An 18,070-nucleotide genomic window follows, 5' to 3' on the forward strand; every position below is an offset into this window, starting at 1 on the left:
AGGGGCAGGCTCTGGCTGACCAGGGCGTGGCTCAGCAGCAGGATGTCCTGGTGGTCGACGCCCTGATTGGCCAGCAGGCCGACCACCATCCTGCGCATCACGTCGCCCACCTTCAGGCACACCTTCACGCTGGACGACGCCTCCAGGATCTACCAATCACAGAGCAGCAGGCGGCGTTGTCATGACACCACTGTAGTAGACTGATATCAGTGGTCAGGTCCCAGTAGAACCATCCCAGTAGTGGTGTACTGCCTGTAATGTACTGGTGTCTCATATGGTGGGCCGCTCGCTTCAGTGTTAGTTAGTTTAGGGTTAGTCACACAATAGTCAACAGTTTACTCTTCATTCCTACCCGTCATGATGGATACTTCTTAATGATTGAAAAGATTGATTTTTTTCGAGGTTGCGTTGCTTTTAGCTTTTTTGTTTCTTTTTTGAATTGCTTGATACTTCTTTAGCTAATGTTTCCTGCATCTTATTATCATATCTCTTATCCTACCTTAGAATAACCCTTCTAGCATTGGCACCCGTTTAAAAAATAAAGTTACATTATAGTAAAACGAGAGCTCAAGCTATCCCATACAGGAGAAAGAATAGCCACTGCAATCGTTGTTCCTGACTGACAAATCGAAACCAATTGCAAAACCCCAAGAGCTGGGATTGGCCCGCGAGTGTCTTGGCCTCCGCCCCCTCACCTCTTTGAGTGGCAGGATGAGCTGAGTGATGCGCTTCTTGCCGCAGTACTGGCCCACCAGCTCGTAGGACATCATGCTCTTGCTGTGGCGCGCCTCCATCAGCTTGGACACGATGCCCTTCACCTCCTTCTCCTCCGACAGGTCCCCGAACAGCTCGTTGTTGAAGATCTGCAGAGGACAGCTCGTTAAGAGACCTCCCGGCACGGACCTCCTCAGAGGCGTCGTCATGACGACTAACGAGCGTGGACTCATAACGCTGGTGACGGTTCTGCTGCTGCAGCGGTCTCATCTTCACTAGTGTAGGCTTCTGCCCACCCTGGGACATACGGGAGCAGACCCATCATGAGGGCTATGAGGGACGCCTGCGTCAGTACACACACACACACACACACACACACACACTGCTGTACGTACCTCCAGCAGCAGGGGGATGCAGTGGTCTATCTGTCCGGACTTCATGGTGGGACAGAGGGCGGCCAGCAGCTGGTAGACCGTGTAGGTCAGCACATGGACCTACAGACACACAACATCACCATGGTTACACCACACACGGACCGAGAGACACCCAACATCACCATGGTTACACCACACATGGGCAGAGAGACACACAACCTCACAACGTTACACCACACTACCCAGGGTACTCCTTCCTCCTCTATTTGGGGAGATTCATGGGCTACACATTCATTCAATTCTAGGGCCGATGGTAAGTGTTGTAGCGATAGGTGAGGGATGCATCAGGAATTGTCAACATCTACCTGCTATTAGTTTATTCATATATGGCGATTAAAAATGAAATCCATTCTAATGAACACAAGTGTGTGTGCCTGTGTGTGTATGTGTGTGTGTGTGTGTGTAGTGTGTACGTGTGAGTGCGCGCCTGTGTGTGTGCGCCTGTGTGTGTGTCTGTGTGTGCGCCTGTGTGTGTGTGTCTGTGTGTGCACCTGTGTGCCTGTGTGTGTGTCTGTGTGTACTTCTGTGTGAGTGTGTGTGTGTGTGTGTGTGTGTGTGTGTGTGTGTGTGTGTGTGTGTGTGTGTGTGTGTGTGTGTGTGTGTTACCTGGTAGCCTCTGTTGAGGACCGACTGCATCTCGGTCAGCAGGTAGAGCAGGTAGCGCGGCCCCAGGGTCTGGATCATCTTCACCAGCGTGCCGCGCACCACCTCACGCACCTCCTCGTAGCGGTTCCTCAGCAGCACACACACCTTCAGCAGGATGCTGCACGCACACACACACACACACACACACACACACACACACACACACACACACACACACACACACACACACACACAGGAACAGAAACACACAAACACACATTAATAAGTTAAAAACATATATGTATCATGTATATTATATGTATGTATATATATATATATATATATAAAAATATAAATCTTCCAGATGGTCACTTAAATGCTTAACTTTGAAGTTGCTTTGGATAAGATTGTCGGCTAATTCAGTGGTTTTCAAAGTACCATACACAGTGCTGTACAAAGTGAATGGACTGATTTCGCGCTATTCCAACCAGTGGCCACTCGGAGCCACACATTCTCACACCGAGGGCGGAGTCCACCATGCAAGGCGACCCTAGTCTCCCTACCCGGGCAGGTTGGCCTCCATGACGTGCTTGGGCAGGGTGTTGAGCAGCTTCACCATGGCGAAGGCCAGGGGGATGCGGACCACCTCCTCCTCCTGGAACTCCTTGGACTTCACCGACTTGTGCTGGTCGTCTTGCTTCACCTGCAGCACACAAACACGCACAGACACACACACACACAATTAAGAGGGTGCACATGTGTTTGTCTGCGTGTGCATGTGCATGCATGCATGTGTCTCAATGAGGATGAGGAGTGTGTGTGTGTTTCCATGGTGATGTGTGTGTGTGTGTGTGTGTGCCTCCATGGTGATGTGTGTGTGTGTCTCCATGATGACACGTGTGTGTGTGTGTGTATGTGTGTGCCTCCATGGGGATGAGTGTGTGTGTCTCCATGGGGATGAGGACTGTGTGTGTGTGTGTCTCCATGTGCATGCATGTGTGTGTCTTAATGAGGATGAGGAGTGTGTGTGTGTGTCTCCATGGGGATGAGGACTGTGTGAGTGTGTCTCTGTGTGTGGACTGTGTGTGTCTCAATGAGGATTAGGAGTGTGTGTGTTTCCATGGTGATGTGTGTGTGTGTGTCTCCATGGGGATGAGGACTGTGTGTACCTTGGCGGTGAGGCATTTGTGCAGCCTGGGCAGGATGTTGGTCTGGACCGACTTGTGGATGTTCCTGATGAGCGACTCCAGCTCCGCCTTGTTCTTCGGCAGGCCGCTGGCCACCGGGTCGGCCCGCGCCTCCTTCTTCTTCTTGGGCTTCGCCGCGGCAACCGCCTCGTCAGCCTCCTCGTCGCTGTCGTCGTCGTCCCCCTCATCCGTCTCCATGGCGACGTCGCTCGCCTCCGCCTTGCCGTCCGTCTCCATGGCGACCTCCTCGTCCTCGACGGCGACGGCGGTCTCCTGGCCGTCACTCTGAGCCGCGACTGCGGCTGCGGCCCTCTCCGCTGGAAGGGAGGAGAGGAGGACCAATGAGCGACGGGGAAACGGTCACCATGCCGACTCAAAGACAATGAAACTACAGGCTGCCACCAACTTATTTGGATCATATGAAATTGGAGGTGCAATCTTAAGGGATTGAGAAGAGGGGAAGAGAGATGGGAAGGAGAGTGAGAGAGCGACAGACAGACAGACAGACAGACAGACAGACAGACAGACAGACAGACAGACAGACAGACAGACAGACAGAGGGAGAACGTTGCAGGGTTCCTACCTTCTCTGGCCTTGGCCGCCTCCATCTCTTTAGTGAGGGTCTTGTGCTCAAAGTGGAAGGCCTCCAACACCGTGACCAACAGACTACAGAGACACAGAGCATACGGTCAGAGACGGGGAGGGGATTCAACTCCTTCTCGCTGCCGTTGTAAGTCTGCCTCTTCACAGCGATTCCCCCTTGCGTTTGGAAATACAGTTGTAACAGCAACACATTTTATGATCTACATTTAAAATTAGAGATGTCCGATATTATCGGCCCACCGATATTATCGGCCCGATATTAGCATAAAAATGTAATATCTGTCAATATCGGTATCGGATTTTTTTTGCCTTAAAACCGATTTTTTTTTTAAATTGTTTAAAAAAATTTTATTTGTATTTTTCTTATTTTGCACAGACAATGTTAACATTTGGAAAGCCTTGTTGCATTCAAGAATGCATCCAGTGGGGCATCACAATAACATTAAGCATGTTGTGTTAATTCCACAACAGGAGATATGTAATGTTACCTAAATTAGGTTTGAGGAAAAATAACCCAAATATCGACATCGGTATCGGCTGATATCGGAATCGAAAATTTAGAGTTGGACAATATCGCATATCGGATATCGGCAAAAAAGCCAATATCGGACATCCCTATTTAAAATATAAAACACCAACAAGCGCTTTCCAACCCACATCCTCCACCTTCGCTACGAGGTACAAAACCGACTTGCCAGCAAATCCACACGGATGAATGAACACATGAATGAATGTCTGCGCGTCTACCTGACAGCCAGCTTCTGCTCCGACCCGCCCGTCTGCAGCACGTGGATGAACTGCCTCAGGTAGTACAGGTACTTGGACCAGGTGAGCTTACTGCACACCGCCGCCACCATCTCCGTCCCCGCAGAGGTCATGGCCTCATGCTGCGCGCGCACACACACACACACACACACACACACACACACACACACACACACACACACACACACACACACACACACACACACACACACACACACACACACACACAAAGAAAATAAATACATTGAATGATTTAAAATGATATTTAAATTGCAATATAAAATACTATGAAATAATAAACAGACACACAAAATGAAACAGACAGACAAATAAGATGGACAGACGTGTTGACAGATAGACAGCCAGCCAGACAGGCAGCCAGCCAGTACCTTGATCATGTCGGGGTCGAACAGGGCGGTCATGGTGTAGGGCATGATGTAGCTCTGCAGGGAGCGCGATGACATCACCACCACCCCGTCACTCAGCTGCTTGGCCAGCTTCCTGAGGGCCCGCCCCCGCCGGTGGATCTACACACACACACACACACACACACACACACACACACACACACACACACACACACACACACACACACACACACACACACACACACACACACACACACACACACACACACACAATGTTAGTGAATGAGTGAGTGAGTGAGTGAGTGAGTGAGTGAGTGAGTGAGTGAGTGAGTATGAGAGAGAGTTATTGAGGAAACCTGACTTATCTTAATGTGTACATTTATTTTGATAAACTAATAAATTGATTTTCCTGCGTATGCCATGTTGAGTATCAATATCCAAAAATGCATCCATCCCAATTAATTAATTAATTAAAATCATCTGACCAATGAGATCCCTCAGCTCAGCTCAGAACAGGCTAGCCCCACGGTCCATCCATTTCCTGTTTCCTGTTTACCTGGATGTGCTTCATGTGCTCGAAGAAGTCCGACTCGGGGTCGTTGTAGTCGGTGAGCTGCACCAGCTCCCTGAACTCGGCCTTGGTGGGGAAGGTCTTCACCAGGCAGGCCAGGATGGTGGTGTACTCGTGACGCACCGTCTGAAAGGAGTGAGGAGGCACAGGGAGGGGTGAGACATAGGGAGTGAGGAGGCACAGGGAGGGGGGAGACATAGGGAGTGAGGAGGCACAGGGAGGGGGAGACATAGATGACTAGACTCATGACTAGATGAGTGAGTGAGCGAGTGAGCGAGTGAGTGGTCCTACGTCGGCCTTGCTGCGGAGCCCCTTGTGCACGGCCTCCAGGAGGGTCTTCTGAACCACCTCCTTGTAGGTCTCGTCTTTGCCCAGGGCCGCCAGCTGGGCGATCAGGGCCATCATACACAGGGTGGCATTGTCCGACAGGGACATGTCCGACAGCTGGGAGGAGGAGGAGGAGGAAGAGGAGGGTTAGCAGACTCAGAAATGTATTGACTGTTAAGCCCAATTGAATTGAATGGAAAAAGGAAAAAGGGATTAAACTCCAGGTCTACCTCGTTCTAATAATTGTATGATAGTTATTCATAATTTGATACACAGCTTTTTTCCTTCCATTTCATCTATGATTGAACACTTTGGATTATTTTACACAAATTCAATACAACACAAAATAAATGCAGAAAAACATAACATTTCCACTAAATCAACTTTTTACTAAAATAAGAAAGCATCAGAAGATCTCTGGTATGTTTTGAGGTCTCCGTGCCGTGGAGGAGATGCAGGGGCAGGTGACGGGTCAGGCCTCACCTCGTAGGTGTAGAAGCAGTTGTTGAGGATGGTGTTGATGTAGGGCATGTCGAGCTCCGTCATGGCCTCGATGCGGCGCGTGGCGTCCTGGAAGGCGATCAGACGCACGTCGAAGTGGATCTCGTCCAGGTGGCGGCTGTCGAAGGCGTTGAGCTGAGCAGGAGGGAGACGTGATGGTGGACAGTTAGTGTCTAGTCTCTGAGTGGACGGCTGAATAATGAATTAAAGCTATGGAGGGTATAACACTGAATATATGAATATAACTTAACGTATCACAGACGTGTAATATATTCCATCGTCTAACCCTATAACGGGTAAGAAGTGTATTTAATGAAGTGTGTGTGTGTGTACCTTGGCAGTTACATCCGTGATATAATCCAGAGAAGGCTCCATTTCCGAAAGAGTCTGAAAGCAGAACAAACACAAAGATCACATTATGCTACAGAGCCATGACAGTAGACAAGTAGTTCTGAAAATGGGGCAGTTGCCCATCAATTGAGATCCACGATATCCCCAACGAGTGTGTAGCAGCTCCCATAGGTCAACGCATAACAAACTGTCCTGTCTAGGCAGCTTGCTCCACAAACAAACTCATCCACAAGGTTCGATCACGTGTGAAGATATCACTGTGCATGCTCACGGAGGTAAGAGACGGAGGAGCGAATTAAGTCAGTATTCTGCGTGACGAGAGCAGCAGCGTTAAAGGCAGTGTGAGTGAGTGCAGGGCAACCTTTCAATAAGTCACAAGAATAAGTGTAGGATCCCCGATACAATAAATTAGAACGCAGCCTGAGCATTCACTTCTGAATCCAATTGAAGTTCCTGGTTGCACGAATTGTAAGAAGCTGAGAACTGGACACAAGTTTCACTTTCATTTAAAGAACAGATTTTCCGGTAGTTAACCCATTAATAACAAAGGAGGGTGAAGCAGCGAGATGTTTGCTAAAGGGCCTGCTCTCTGGTGTTAGGTCTCTGGTATGGGGGTGGTGTTGGTGGGTGGGTCTCTGGTATCTGGTCTCTGGGATGGGGGTGGTGTTGGTGGGTGGGTCTCTGGTATCTGGTCTATGGTATGGGGGTGGTGTTGGTGGATGAGGCCGGTACCAGGAAGGTCTTGGTGAGGGCCATGCGGGGCAGCTTGTTCATGATGATGGAGAACAGCTTGCTGAGCGGGGCCAGGAACTCTGAGGGATCCAGACACCTCCTCAACAGGTTCTGCACCGTGGCCAGGATGTCCATCTCCGTATCCTGAAGACACACGAAAATATGTTATAACCATTTTATTATTTAGATAATAGTGATATATTTCCAGCTTGCCTTGCAATTACCCGACATGTCACAAAATATATTTACTAAACTGAAGCTTTAGTTCTTATGCTTTAATGCCCCATCTATACATTTTGAATAGAGGACACATGGGATGGTTTCCCAGGGTTTAGCCAATGAGAGGAGAGCTACCTGGGAGTTGCTGCCTCGGTGGAGGTACGGCAGCAGGAGAGTGATGAGGGTGGAGCTCTGCTCCTTGTCATTTACAAAACGGCTGATCCTGAGAGGGAAGGAGGGAGAGGGGAGAGGGAGAGAGGGAGAGAGAGAGAGAGAGAGAGAGAGAGGGGGAGAGAGGGGGAGAGGGAGAGAGAGAGAATTGAATCCAAAATAACAGACCAAAAATAGACACCAAGACACAATGTAATCACCCCCTCGGAGATGAACACTCTCTCTCCCCGGAACCCTGAGGAGGACCTCCGCCCCCACTGCCGACCATCACCACGGTTACTGCCCCCCCCCCCTGCTCAGGATCACCAAGGTTACGGCCTATGGCTGGGCCATGAATCGAATCTTGATCGCGACTTCGATTTTAGCGTCAAACAATCACAAAATTAACATAATCGATTTTTATTATTTACTGTTTTATGGTCAGGGCAGAACATCTGGATACATATCTCTGTATATTAATTTAGATTGGAATATTTTCTTAAGGCGAACGTTTTTTTTTTGGGAGTGTCTTGCTGAATAAAATGTTTTCAAACTCAAAAATAATCGTATGAATAATCGTGATTTCAATATCAACCAAAATAATCGTGATTACGACTTTTCCCATAGCCGAGCAGCCCTATTGCGGCCACTCACTTGGACAGGATGCTGAGCTCCTTGGCGACCTGCGTGCGGTTCTTCTTCCTCTTGGTGCGCTCCGTGTTGCTGACCACGCCGCTGAAGAAGACGAGCAGCGTGGAGACGTGGGGCAGCAGCAGCTTGGAGCCCAGGGGCAGCCCGTCTGGGGGGGGGGGGCATGTTAATCACCACGGATACAAGGTACCAAAGAAGAGGGTCTTGATGCACACTTTTATTTGATTATTTTCTTAGTATTGTCCTGGTTGGTTTTATCCTTTGTGATGTCGCATGTTTTCAGTTTGTCACGTGGTTTGTTACTTGTACTTAGATTTGCTGTATCAATAAAGTCATGGTTGTTATGCAGACACTTGACTCTGAGCCCGATGTTACACTCTCTCACTTTCAATCACACTAACGCTCTCCAACACCACTATAAGCTCTCACACAGTGTGTGTGAGTGAGTGAGTGAGTCTAACCTGATACAACAGCGCCCTCTGGGGGCTGGGGGACCACACAGCCATTGACATTGAGTTCCAGCATGGTCTCCGTGGCAACAAAGTCGGGGGAAGTGATGAGGGACTCGGCGATATCCAGGACCATGGTGGTGGTGGCCTGGGAGATCTTCTTGGCGGACATTATTGAGAAGACGTTGAGGAGAACGTCACATTCGGGATGGTCAGGTCGCCGCTTGGCCATCAGAGGAAAGAACCTGAGGGAGAGAGGGAGAGACATAGCACATTGGGTCAGAGAGAGAGACATAGGAAGAGAGGGACAGAGACATAGCACATTAGGGCAGAGAGAGAGAGAGAGACATAGGAAGAGAGGGACAGAGACATAGCACATTAGGGCAGAGAGAGAGAGAGACATTGGAAGAGAGGGAGAGAGACATAGCACATTGGGTCAGAGAGACAAGGAAGAGAGGGAGAGAGACATAGCACATTAGGGCAGAGAGAGAGACATAGCACATCAGGGCAGAGAGAGAGACATAGGAAGAGAGGGAGAGAGACATGGGAAGAGAGGGAGAGAGACATGGGAAGAGAGGGAGAGAGACATGGGAAGAGAGGGAGAGACATCCCACAGTAGGGGAGAGGGAGAAAGACATAGGAAATGAAAGGGGCAGAGAGATTGACATAGGAAGCAAGTGGGAGAGAGACAGAGGAAGAGATAGATTTCAGTTTTGTGCTCAATGTTCCATGCTGTGTAAAGGAGAACCCATTAGCGACCGTCTGAACACGGTGTTGCACGGTTCCGACACGGAGGCGCTGCAGGAGGCGGGAGCTCACCTGGGGTTCTTGCTCCAGGCGTGGATGAGCTTGAGCAGCGGTGTGGGGGAGTAGGGGCTCTCCGTGGACAGACGACACACCTGGAACACAAACCCTCCACACGTTACCTTACATCGTCACCTGCGGCGCTAGTGAAGGGATTAGAGGGACCGCATCAGAGGGACACTGCCCCCCGCCCCCCCCCCCAGGCCGGAGACGCTGCACCCACCTGCGGCCACACCCCGGCCAGGAAGATGGCGTCCAGCTCCTGGGAGGTGAAGGCGTACGACTCGAAGCCCTCGAAGAAGTCGAGCACCCGGAGGCCGCCCAGCCGACGCAGCTTCTTCAGGGGGGCGATGCACCCGGGCTTCAGCTGGAGGAGGGGGAGGAGGAGGGGGAGGAGGGGGGTGAGAAGAGGAGGAGGAAGAGGAGGAGGAAGAGGAGGAGGAAGAGGAGGAGGAGGAGGAGGGAGGTAAGAAGAGGAGGAGGGGGGTAAGAAGAAGAGGAGGAGGAGGATGAAGTTAGGAGGAGGGTAGGAGGGAGGTAAGAAGAGGAGGAGGGAGTTAAGAAGAGGAGGAGGAGGAGGGTAGGAGGGTAGGAGGGAGGTAAGAAGAGGAGGAGGAGGAGGAGGAGGGTAGGAGGGAGGTAAGAAGAGGAGGAGGAGGAGGATGAAGTTAGCAGGAGGAGGAAGAGGAAGAGGAGGAGCAGTGAATTGATGGGGAAGAGGAGCAGGAGGTGGGAGTAGGGGAGAATGGGGAAGAAAGGCAAAAGCTCATCACGTCATTCAAACCTCATCTCCCACAAAACACAACGATCAAAGGCGTTTCCTCTCCCTACCTGCTCCCTCTGGTCCAGGATGGCGGAGTTGGAGGCGTTGAGGCTAAGGATGATCTGCAGCACCTGGGGCAGGTGGCCCTGGATCAGGTGGCCCAGCTTGTCGATCACCACGGTGATGACGTTGAGGAGGCTGTGCTGCCGGCCCAGGGGCAGCACGGCCGCCACGTCCGTCTGGCTCACGGCGCGCTCCACCGCCTCCACGCACGAGCCTGGACGGGGGGGGGGCGGGGGGATTACTCACTCATCGTTTAGTCAACGAGCAGATTCATCCATCATCCATCGCAGTTAATCAGAACCAGGACATGAAGGAGCGGGTAGGGGGTAGGGGGAATCAAACCCAGCTTGTGTTCTAGGTTTGTTCGCCAGCATTTAGAGCTCCTTGTCTAGAAGTCATGGCATGAGCATAGCATAGTGCTGCTGTGCTGCTCCACAGACCAGTGTGCTCACCCCATAGGTGAGACTGGGAAGAACCCATGTCAATCAATCAATCAATCCAGATCAATCCTCATAGGTCTCTTACAACCCAGCACGAATAAAATATGTTTAAAAGTTCCACCCTTAAGACCATCAAGTGGCTGATGTTGAGACGCAACCAGGTGCCATTTTGAACTGGCCTGAACCCTTGGCTGTGAAGTAGGAGCGCTGTGAGACGGAGGCCCCCTCACCCTGAGCGTGGTGGCCCAGCGGCTCCAGCAGCAGGCTGATGAACATGCCCAGCTCCTCGGCCTGGCAGCCCCCCAGGAAGCGCAGCACGATGGAGGAGCGCACCGACGCCGACGCCTTGCCCTGGAACTTACTGCTGCCCTTAGAGCGCAGGCGGCCGAACAGGATCCTGAGGGGAGGGGAGGGGAGGGCAGACATGTTACTTAAGGTGGGGGCGTTAGAGGGCCGGGGCACACGCATCAGCTAATGTGGGGGCTACAACGAGCCACAACGAGGCCTTTCAACAGCAACGATGCAAACAAGGGAAACAACAACACAACAGGAGGAATAACAGACAGACAAACAGACCGGAAGACAGACATGTTGGTGATAAGGAGACAGACAGACATGTTGGTGATAAGGAGACAGACAGACATGTTGGTGTTAAGGAGACAGACAGACATGTTGATGATAAGGAGACAGATAGACATGCTGATGAGAAGGAGACAGACAGACATGTTGATGATAAGGAGACAGACAGACATGTTGATGATATGTAGACAGACAGACATGTTGATGAGAAGGAGACAGACAGACAGACATGTTGATGATAAGGAGACAGACAGACATGTTGATGATAGAGAGACAAACAGGCAGGTCGATGAGAGGAGGCTAACAGACAGGCGGGCAGACAGACAGGCGGGCAGACAGACCTCATCAGCAGGGGGATGAGGGTGACTCTGTGCAGGGGGTCCACCGCCTCGCCCTCCTCAGAGATGTTGAAGTGAACGATCTCCTCCTTGAAGTGCTTGTCGTCCAGAAGCCTCCCCAGGTTCTCCCTGAAACGAGACGGGGATTAACCATCACGCAGACCGCCGGGGGTCCAGGGCGCTCACAGCGTCTTCATTAAGTCCCTCTTAGACCCGCGTTGATACACAGGCTAACCAGTCATCAACCCAAACCAGGGTTTGATTGGTTGTTTTACTGCCATTTTGTTTTTCATTTGCAATTTTTTCTTCTGTTTCTTCATCCTCATATTTTAAATGTTTATTGAAAAGTCTTCTTCTGCTATTTACTTTAAAGACGTTTGCAAACTAAATAAAGGCAATTTATAGTATAGGTCTGAAACAGGAGTCTGTTTAAATCTGTAGGAGACTTTAAATCGGTGAGACCTGTGTGACATTTTTCAATGTCTCGAATACGGTAATATGATATTTGCGATTCTGCTAATCATCCCTGAAATGCGATGATGTGCCTCACATTTAAACCCTGTCCAGTCCCCAGATCCATTAGGACCGCTCTACTACAATGGAGGGCCCTCATAGCCAGGCGTCTCTCAGGGGGCTCCCGACGCTGGAACCAGATAGCTTAATGACACGCCACCGGGCGCAGAACCAGCTACCCCATTGTTCAGCCGGCCTGTTAACATTCCTCCAAAAAGACCAGAGAGCTTTCTGCAAGAGAGGAGGCTCTGGGAAATACAGACTCTGATCTATATCAGGGGAGAGAGTCAGAGAGCGAGAGAGAGAGATATATAGGGAGAGAGAGAGACATAGGGAGAGAGAGAACGCGGGGGGATGGGGGAAAGAGAGAGGGGTGGGAGAGAAAGAGAGGGGAGAGAGGGAGGTGAAAAGTGGAGGGAGGAAAGGAGAGAGGGAAAGAGGGGAGGTAAGTGGGAGAGAGGGAAAGAGAGAAAGAGAAGGGAGAGGTGGTTGGGAGAGAGGGAAAGAGAGGGGGGAGGTAGGTGGGAGACACTCACTTGTAGGGCACTATGTGTGGGTCCCTGTAGGTCAGGATGCAGTCTAGCGCAGCTTTCTGGATCTCCTGTTCGTGGTGACAGAGCAGCTGGGGAACAGACAAAGAATCAGTAGGGGAAACCTAAAGAGTTAATCAGACAGAGAGCATTAGAGACAGACAGAGCATCAGGAGAGGAGGAACAGACACAGAGAGCAACAGGAGGAGGAACAGACGGACAGCATCAGGAGGAGAAACAGACAGAGCATCAGGAGGAGAAACAGACAGAGAGAGCATCAGGAGGAGAAACAGACACAGAGCATCAGGAGGAGAAACAGACAGAGCATCAGGAGGAGAAACAGACACAGAGCATCAGGAGAAACAGACAGCATCAGGGGACATTCACTGCGCAGTGATACCTCCTAGAATACATGATACATGCAGTGAACATGGCCTGTAGGAGATGGGTCTTCACTCGTTACCTGGTGGTAGAGCTCGTTGAGACGAGGCTCCATGTAGAGGGAGCGGGGGTTGGAGAACTTAGCAAACACTTTCATGTGGGAAATGAGTTGTCTGGGAGGGTGAAGGGGAGAAGAAAGAAGCTAATTAATTTAACACATTTAATACATCAAATCCTTGATCTAAAGATCTTAAAACCACCAACGACCACAATTAACCAGAAAGTGTTGTTGTTTTGGTCTATATTACAACATGGTGGCATGTGTTTCAGTTTAAGAGGGTGATGAATATTCATGAGGAGACATCATAGGTTCCTCCTCGGAATGATGTCATACTTAGCCGCCGCTCGTTTGGGGACGGGCTTCTTCTGGCGTCTCCCTCCAGCCTTCTCCTCCTCCTCCTCCTCTTCCTCCTCAGAGTCCTGCTCCTCCACTCCCTCCCCAGTCATCTCCGCATCCTTGGGGGCGGGGCTTTCCTTCTTCCTCAGGTCCTGAGTGGGCGCCACCAGCAGGTCCGCGGGGAAATACTCATTGCTGCCAATCAGAACAAAGGTAGGGCGGGATGTGAGTTACAATACACGAAGCGATTGGCTGGCGGAAACATCAGTAACAAATTGCTTTGTTGACAGCCAATCGTCTCAAGTTGTTTTTGAGCCCTCTTCTTTGCATGATTAACGGCACGTTCAGTATAATGTCACACATTCACACACCGACGGCGGTGTCAACCATGCAGGGCGACAGTCAGCTCGTCAGGAACAGGTAGGGTCAGGTGTCTTGGTCAGGGACACCTCGACAATCAGCTAGGAGGAGCCGGGGATCAAACTAGCAACCTTCCGGTTACCAGCCAACCCGGAAGACAAGGGGATCTGAACCTGACGACCTCAGGCCTGACAGAAGGAGGAAAAGGGGATCTGAACCTGATGACCACTAGGCCAACCGAAGGAGGAAAAGGGGATCTGAACCTGATGACCACTAGGCCAACCGAAGGAGGAAAAGGGGATCTGAACCTGATGACCACTTGCCTGACCGAAGGAGGAGAAGGGGGTCTGAACCTGATGACCACTAGGCCAACCGAAGGAGGAAAAGGGGATCTGAACCTGATGACCACTAGGCCAACCGAAGGAGGAAAAGGGGATCTGAACCTGATGACCACTAGGCCAACCGAAGGAGGAAAAGGGGATCTGAACCTGATGACCACTAGGCCAACCGAAGGAGGAAAAGGGGATCTGAACCTGATGACCACTAGGCCAACCGAAGGAGGAAAAGGGGATCTGAACCTGATGACCACTAGGCCAACCGAAGGAGGAAAAGGGGATCTGAACCTGATGACCACTAGGCCAACCGAAGGAGGAAAAGGGGATCTGAACCTGATGACCACTAGGCCAACCGAAGGAGGAAAAGGGGGTCTGAACCTGATGACCACTAGGCCAACCGAAGGAGGAAAAGGGGGTCTGAACCTGATGACCACTAGGCCAACCGAAGGAGGAAAAGGGGATCTGAACCTGATGAACTGCAGGAAGAGTGGGGTGAGCTCCCGGCTGCGCGGCTCCACACAGTCGGGGAAGTGGGTCATGGCGCGCCACAGCAGGGTGCGGAAGTTGGTGAAGTCCGTCCGGGCGCCGGTGTCGGAGGTTAGCTTGGCCTGCTCCAGGAACAGCACGCCCACGTCGCCGCTCTCGATGACGTCGCAGCCCGCCTCTCCGGACAGATCTGATTGGTCGTCGCCCTCGTCGTCGCTGTCGTCCTCGTCGCGGTCCTCCCCGCGACGCTGCAGCTCTTTTTCTGAGGCACGCGTTGACAGAAAGGTTGTGGGTGAGATTGCGCCCCTGGAGGCGTCCTTCGGCTAGATGCCCTCACAGCTACCTGCTCGTTAACGGCACCCCTTCTGAATCACTGCAAGTAACTTTGGATAAAGGCGTCTGCTAAACGACGTAAAAACTAGTACTATAAAAAGGAGAAGGATAGTTTAATTAAAAAAGAAATGCTTAATAAACTTAAAATCATGTAAAGTATTTGTGCTGATTAATAATAACCAATCCATCCCTCAGGGAAACGTGTAATACACAATCCTTCAACATCAGTCACCATCCAGGCTAGCCCTTCTAGCTAGCTATAAGTGGGCTAACATCGCGGTCAGCAGGGTCGCTGACAGCCCAGCTGGGTCTCCTACCTGCCAGTCCCGCCACGGTCTGCAGGTGTTCGTAGAAGACCTGCCAGAAGCTCTTGTTGTCCATCCCTCGGGCGTGGCTCCTGGGGTCCAGAACAACAAATCAAGAGGTCACACAAGGTACATCTTAGACTATTTAGTCTTTTAGACTCTGTTCCACAGTGGCTTTTAGATACATCGTTAATGCAGGCATCTTGCGCAATGATTCCAGCAGGTAGATTAAGGACATTGGGATTCAAATCAGCTCAGAGTCAAATTCCCTAACCGCTACAGTATCCTCTCCCTTTATAAAATATATGTTATGCTCAAGCAAGAAAAACAAAGCAGATTGATCAAATTTTCACACTATATACATTCACTGATTTAAGATCAACAGAATTAATTTGAAAGAATCTTCCCAAAAAACAAAGCGCTAAAAGCCCTAGCGTACTAAAATGAGGCCTAAACAGTGAAAAGGCGTATCTGAGTAAATGTAGTGCTGCGTACTGCTAACAGGTACTTACACCAGCAGCTCGATGATAGGGTCCCATAGAGACTTGAAGTTGATGTAGAGCATCGCTATCAGGTAGCGCAGCGGCACCTGAACACACACACATACATGTCACGGCTGGTGTGATGCCACAGGTTCGACCGTTGGATTGACCAATCAACTGTCAGTCAGCGACCGCTGGGGGGACTTAAAATCACTGGTTTTAGAAGAAAAACAGTCACCAGTTTTGAAGAAAACCATTCACCAGAACACCCCAATCTCAAGTGAAATTAACCCAATTGTATAAAACGTTGGGACTCTTATTGTCATCTATAGGATAAATAATTAATGAATGCATGCCCACACATAAATCAGCTTGATGTGAGTGGGAGTGGCTCTTGTAAGAAACAGACAGACAGTCTGAACATCAATATAGTCCCACCCCTAAATAAAATAAAACTATCTCTACCGAGTCAGGAGAATGCATTTGTTTTTAACTTTAACACTAGGATCAGGTGCTAGGCGAGGGTGGGCTCCTCACCTGCTGGAAGGTTCCGGGGGGCCCCTGCGGCAGGCAGCCCTGGGCCAGGTCGTGCCTCAGCTTGCGGAGGTGCAGCAGCTTCTCTCTGTAGTCCTGCACGGTGGCCGGGACGCGCTCCGCCTGCAGGCACACGGCGAACACGGGCTGCACCGCCTCGCTCTCCTCGCCCTGGAGACGGAGAGAGAGAGGGATCAGCCTCAGACAGAGCGACCGGGGGGAAACGCAACACACATACACAGACCACACAGACCAGAGAGATGGATAGAGCAGCAGATAGACAGACATATCGGCCAAGACAGACAGACAGACAGAGAGATAGATTGATGCCCGATTGGTCAACCAACACAGAGAAATAGATAAGACACATGGAGCATTAGCATGATGGATGGACAGCACCATCAGACAGACAGATGTTCAAACAGACAGGCCGACAGACATAAGGGCAGGAAGTCAGACGGACTTCACTGCAGTGTACTTCCTGTTTGTCTTACCTCTGTCTGGACAGGAAGCTCCGCCGCAAAGTGAGTGAATATCCTGAGCGTCAAGAGGCGGATCTGGGAAAAAAAACAATGGAAGTGTCTGGAGTTAGTGATGTCATAATTTATGTATTTTTAATCGGAACTGATGCTAACTTAAAGCGGACTGTTCAAGCTCAAGCCCTTGGAGGATAAAGGACATCGGATCATCGTACCAAAGCACCCTGCTCACTTCCTGGAGCCGCTTGTTACCTTGGCAATGTTGGACGACACGTTGGCGTGAAGAATCTGGTACACCTCCAGCAATGCATTGTGGGTCCTGTGCTCGGAGAGGCCCCCGAGGGCCAGGCGGGTGTAGTAGAGGTCGCCCAGCAACAGCGCAGACAGATCCGTGGGGTACTTCCTGTCCGCAACAGGAAATGAGAAGAAGATGGCGTCAAGAGAAAGGCCTGCAGTAACCACGGTAACCATGGTATCCATCCCATTAAAAAGCATTTAAAGATAAAAAAAAATATGGAAAACACAAGCAATCCTTATGTCAGCTGAAAAGCTGTTTCAGGAGGATTTAATCTTTTGATTCAAACTTATTTCAGAAATCTGGAAAAGTGTATTGGCCCATGTAGAACCAACTATATACACCATAGAAGTTCACAAAAAAGGACAGAGAACAGACTTCCACACCGGGATCTCTAGGTTCTGACCCCCAGGCCCAGAGCGGTAGACAGAGCCCCAGGTCACAGAGCCAAGCCTCAGCCCTGATACCCTGACCTTGGAGTCAGATGTCCGGAACCGGAAGAGATCGAGCTAGATTCCTACCACAGAAGAGCCATTTACTCGCGCGAGCACGCACGCACGCACGCACGCGCACACACACACACACACGCACACGCACACACACACACACACACATCCACTCTCCACAGTCCACACCCACACACACCACTCTCCAATCACACACACATCCACTCTCAACACCCGCACCGAGCTCACCCACCAGGGGGTAAACCCTGTGGTGGGGAGCTCATAACTCTGTGGGCCCAGCAGGGGGGAGGATCAAAGGCGCGCGGTCCCGCCCAGTAACCAGTGGAGTGCACTGGTCCGACTCCGGCGCCGGATAACAAGAGACCTCTTGAACATCGCGGCACACTAGCATTTGTTTCTCTTTTTATGTGCTCGTGAGGGCGGCCGATACGCCTCGATCGTCCCTTCATCCCTTCGGCTTCCCGCCGTCCGAATCTGAAATGCCCTCCGCGAACAACGGATCTGAATGAACATGAACTCACAAAATAGCGCGCTGTCGCCAAGACGATACATGAATCGTACGGGCATGAACTCAGAAAC

At 50.8% G+C, this 18,070-nt stretch overlaps 1 protein-coding gene across 2 annotated transcripts in view; it reads right to left on the reverse strand.

The window, feature by feature from the left end:
• Positions 1–18,070, reverse strand: part of utp20 (UTP20 small subunit processome component) — a 35,839-nt gene that overhangs the window by 8,688 nt on the left and 9,081 nt on the right. For both annotated transcript variants that reach the window (XM_030342074.1, XM_030342073.1), the window contains exons 16-46: positions 16,982–17,132; positions 16,745–16,807; positions 16,254–16,421; positions 15,747–15,823; positions 15,247–15,326; positions 14,579–14,858; positions 13,413–13,610; positions 13,101–13,191; positions 12,644–12,729; positions 11,598–11,723; positions 10,908–11,074; positions 10,243–10,451; positions 9,635–9,778; positions 9,427–9,506; positions 8,620–8,852; positions 8,162–8,306; positions 7,493–7,580; positions 7,139–7,282; positions 6,389–6,442; positions 6,038–6,190; positions 5,519–5,671; positions 5,213–5,353; positions 4,678–4,815; positions 4,271–4,410; positions 3,504–3,586; positions 2,903–3,237; positions 2,297–2,436; positions 1,755–1,911; positions 1,110–1,208; positions 696–863; positions 1–149 (exon numbers count right to left, since the gene is read on the reverse strand). The exon at positions 1–149 is cut by the window's left edge and continues 18 nt beyond it. In XM_030342074.1, coding sequence (XP_030197934.1) covers positions 1–149; positions 696–863; positions 1,110–1,208; positions 1,755–1,911; positions 2,297–2,436; positions 2,903–3,237; positions 3,504–3,586; positions 4,271–4,410; positions 4,678–4,815; positions 5,213–5,353; positions 5,519–5,671; positions 6,038–6,190; positions 6,389–6,442; positions 7,139–7,282; positions 7,493–7,580; positions 8,162–8,306; positions 8,620–8,852; positions 9,427–9,506; positions 9,635–9,778; positions 10,243–10,451; positions 10,908–11,074; positions 11,598–11,723; positions 12,644–12,729; positions 13,101–13,191; positions 13,413–13,610; positions 14,579–14,858; positions 15,247–15,326; positions 15,747–15,823; positions 16,254–16,421; positions 16,745–16,807; positions 16,982–17,132 — 4,440 coding nt within the window. The remainder of the gene's footprint in view (positions 150–695; positions 864–1,109; positions 1,209–1,754; positions 1,912–2,296; positions 2,437–2,902; positions 3,238–3,503; positions 3,587–4,270; positions 4,411–4,677; positions 4,816–5,212; positions 5,354–5,518; positions 5,672–6,037; positions 6,191–6,388; positions 6,443–7,138; positions 7,283–7,492; positions 7,581–8,161; positions 8,307–8,619; positions 8,853–9,426; positions 9,507–9,634; positions 9,779–10,242; positions 10,452–10,907; positions 11,075–11,597; positions 11,724–12,643; positions 12,730–13,100; positions 13,192–13,412; positions 13,611–14,578; positions 14,859–15,246; positions 15,327–15,746; positions 15,824–16,253; positions 16,422–16,744; positions 16,808–16,981; positions 17,133–18,070) is intronic.

The sequence above is a fragment of the Gadus morhua genome, chromosome 19 (genome assembly GCF_902167405.1).
Source record: "Gadus morhua chromosome 19, gadMor3.0, whole genome shotgun sequence".
In the NCBI taxonomy this organism is placed as follows: domain Eukaryota; kingdom Metazoa; phylum Chordata; class Actinopteri; order Gadiformes; family Gadidae; genus Gadus; species Gadus morhua.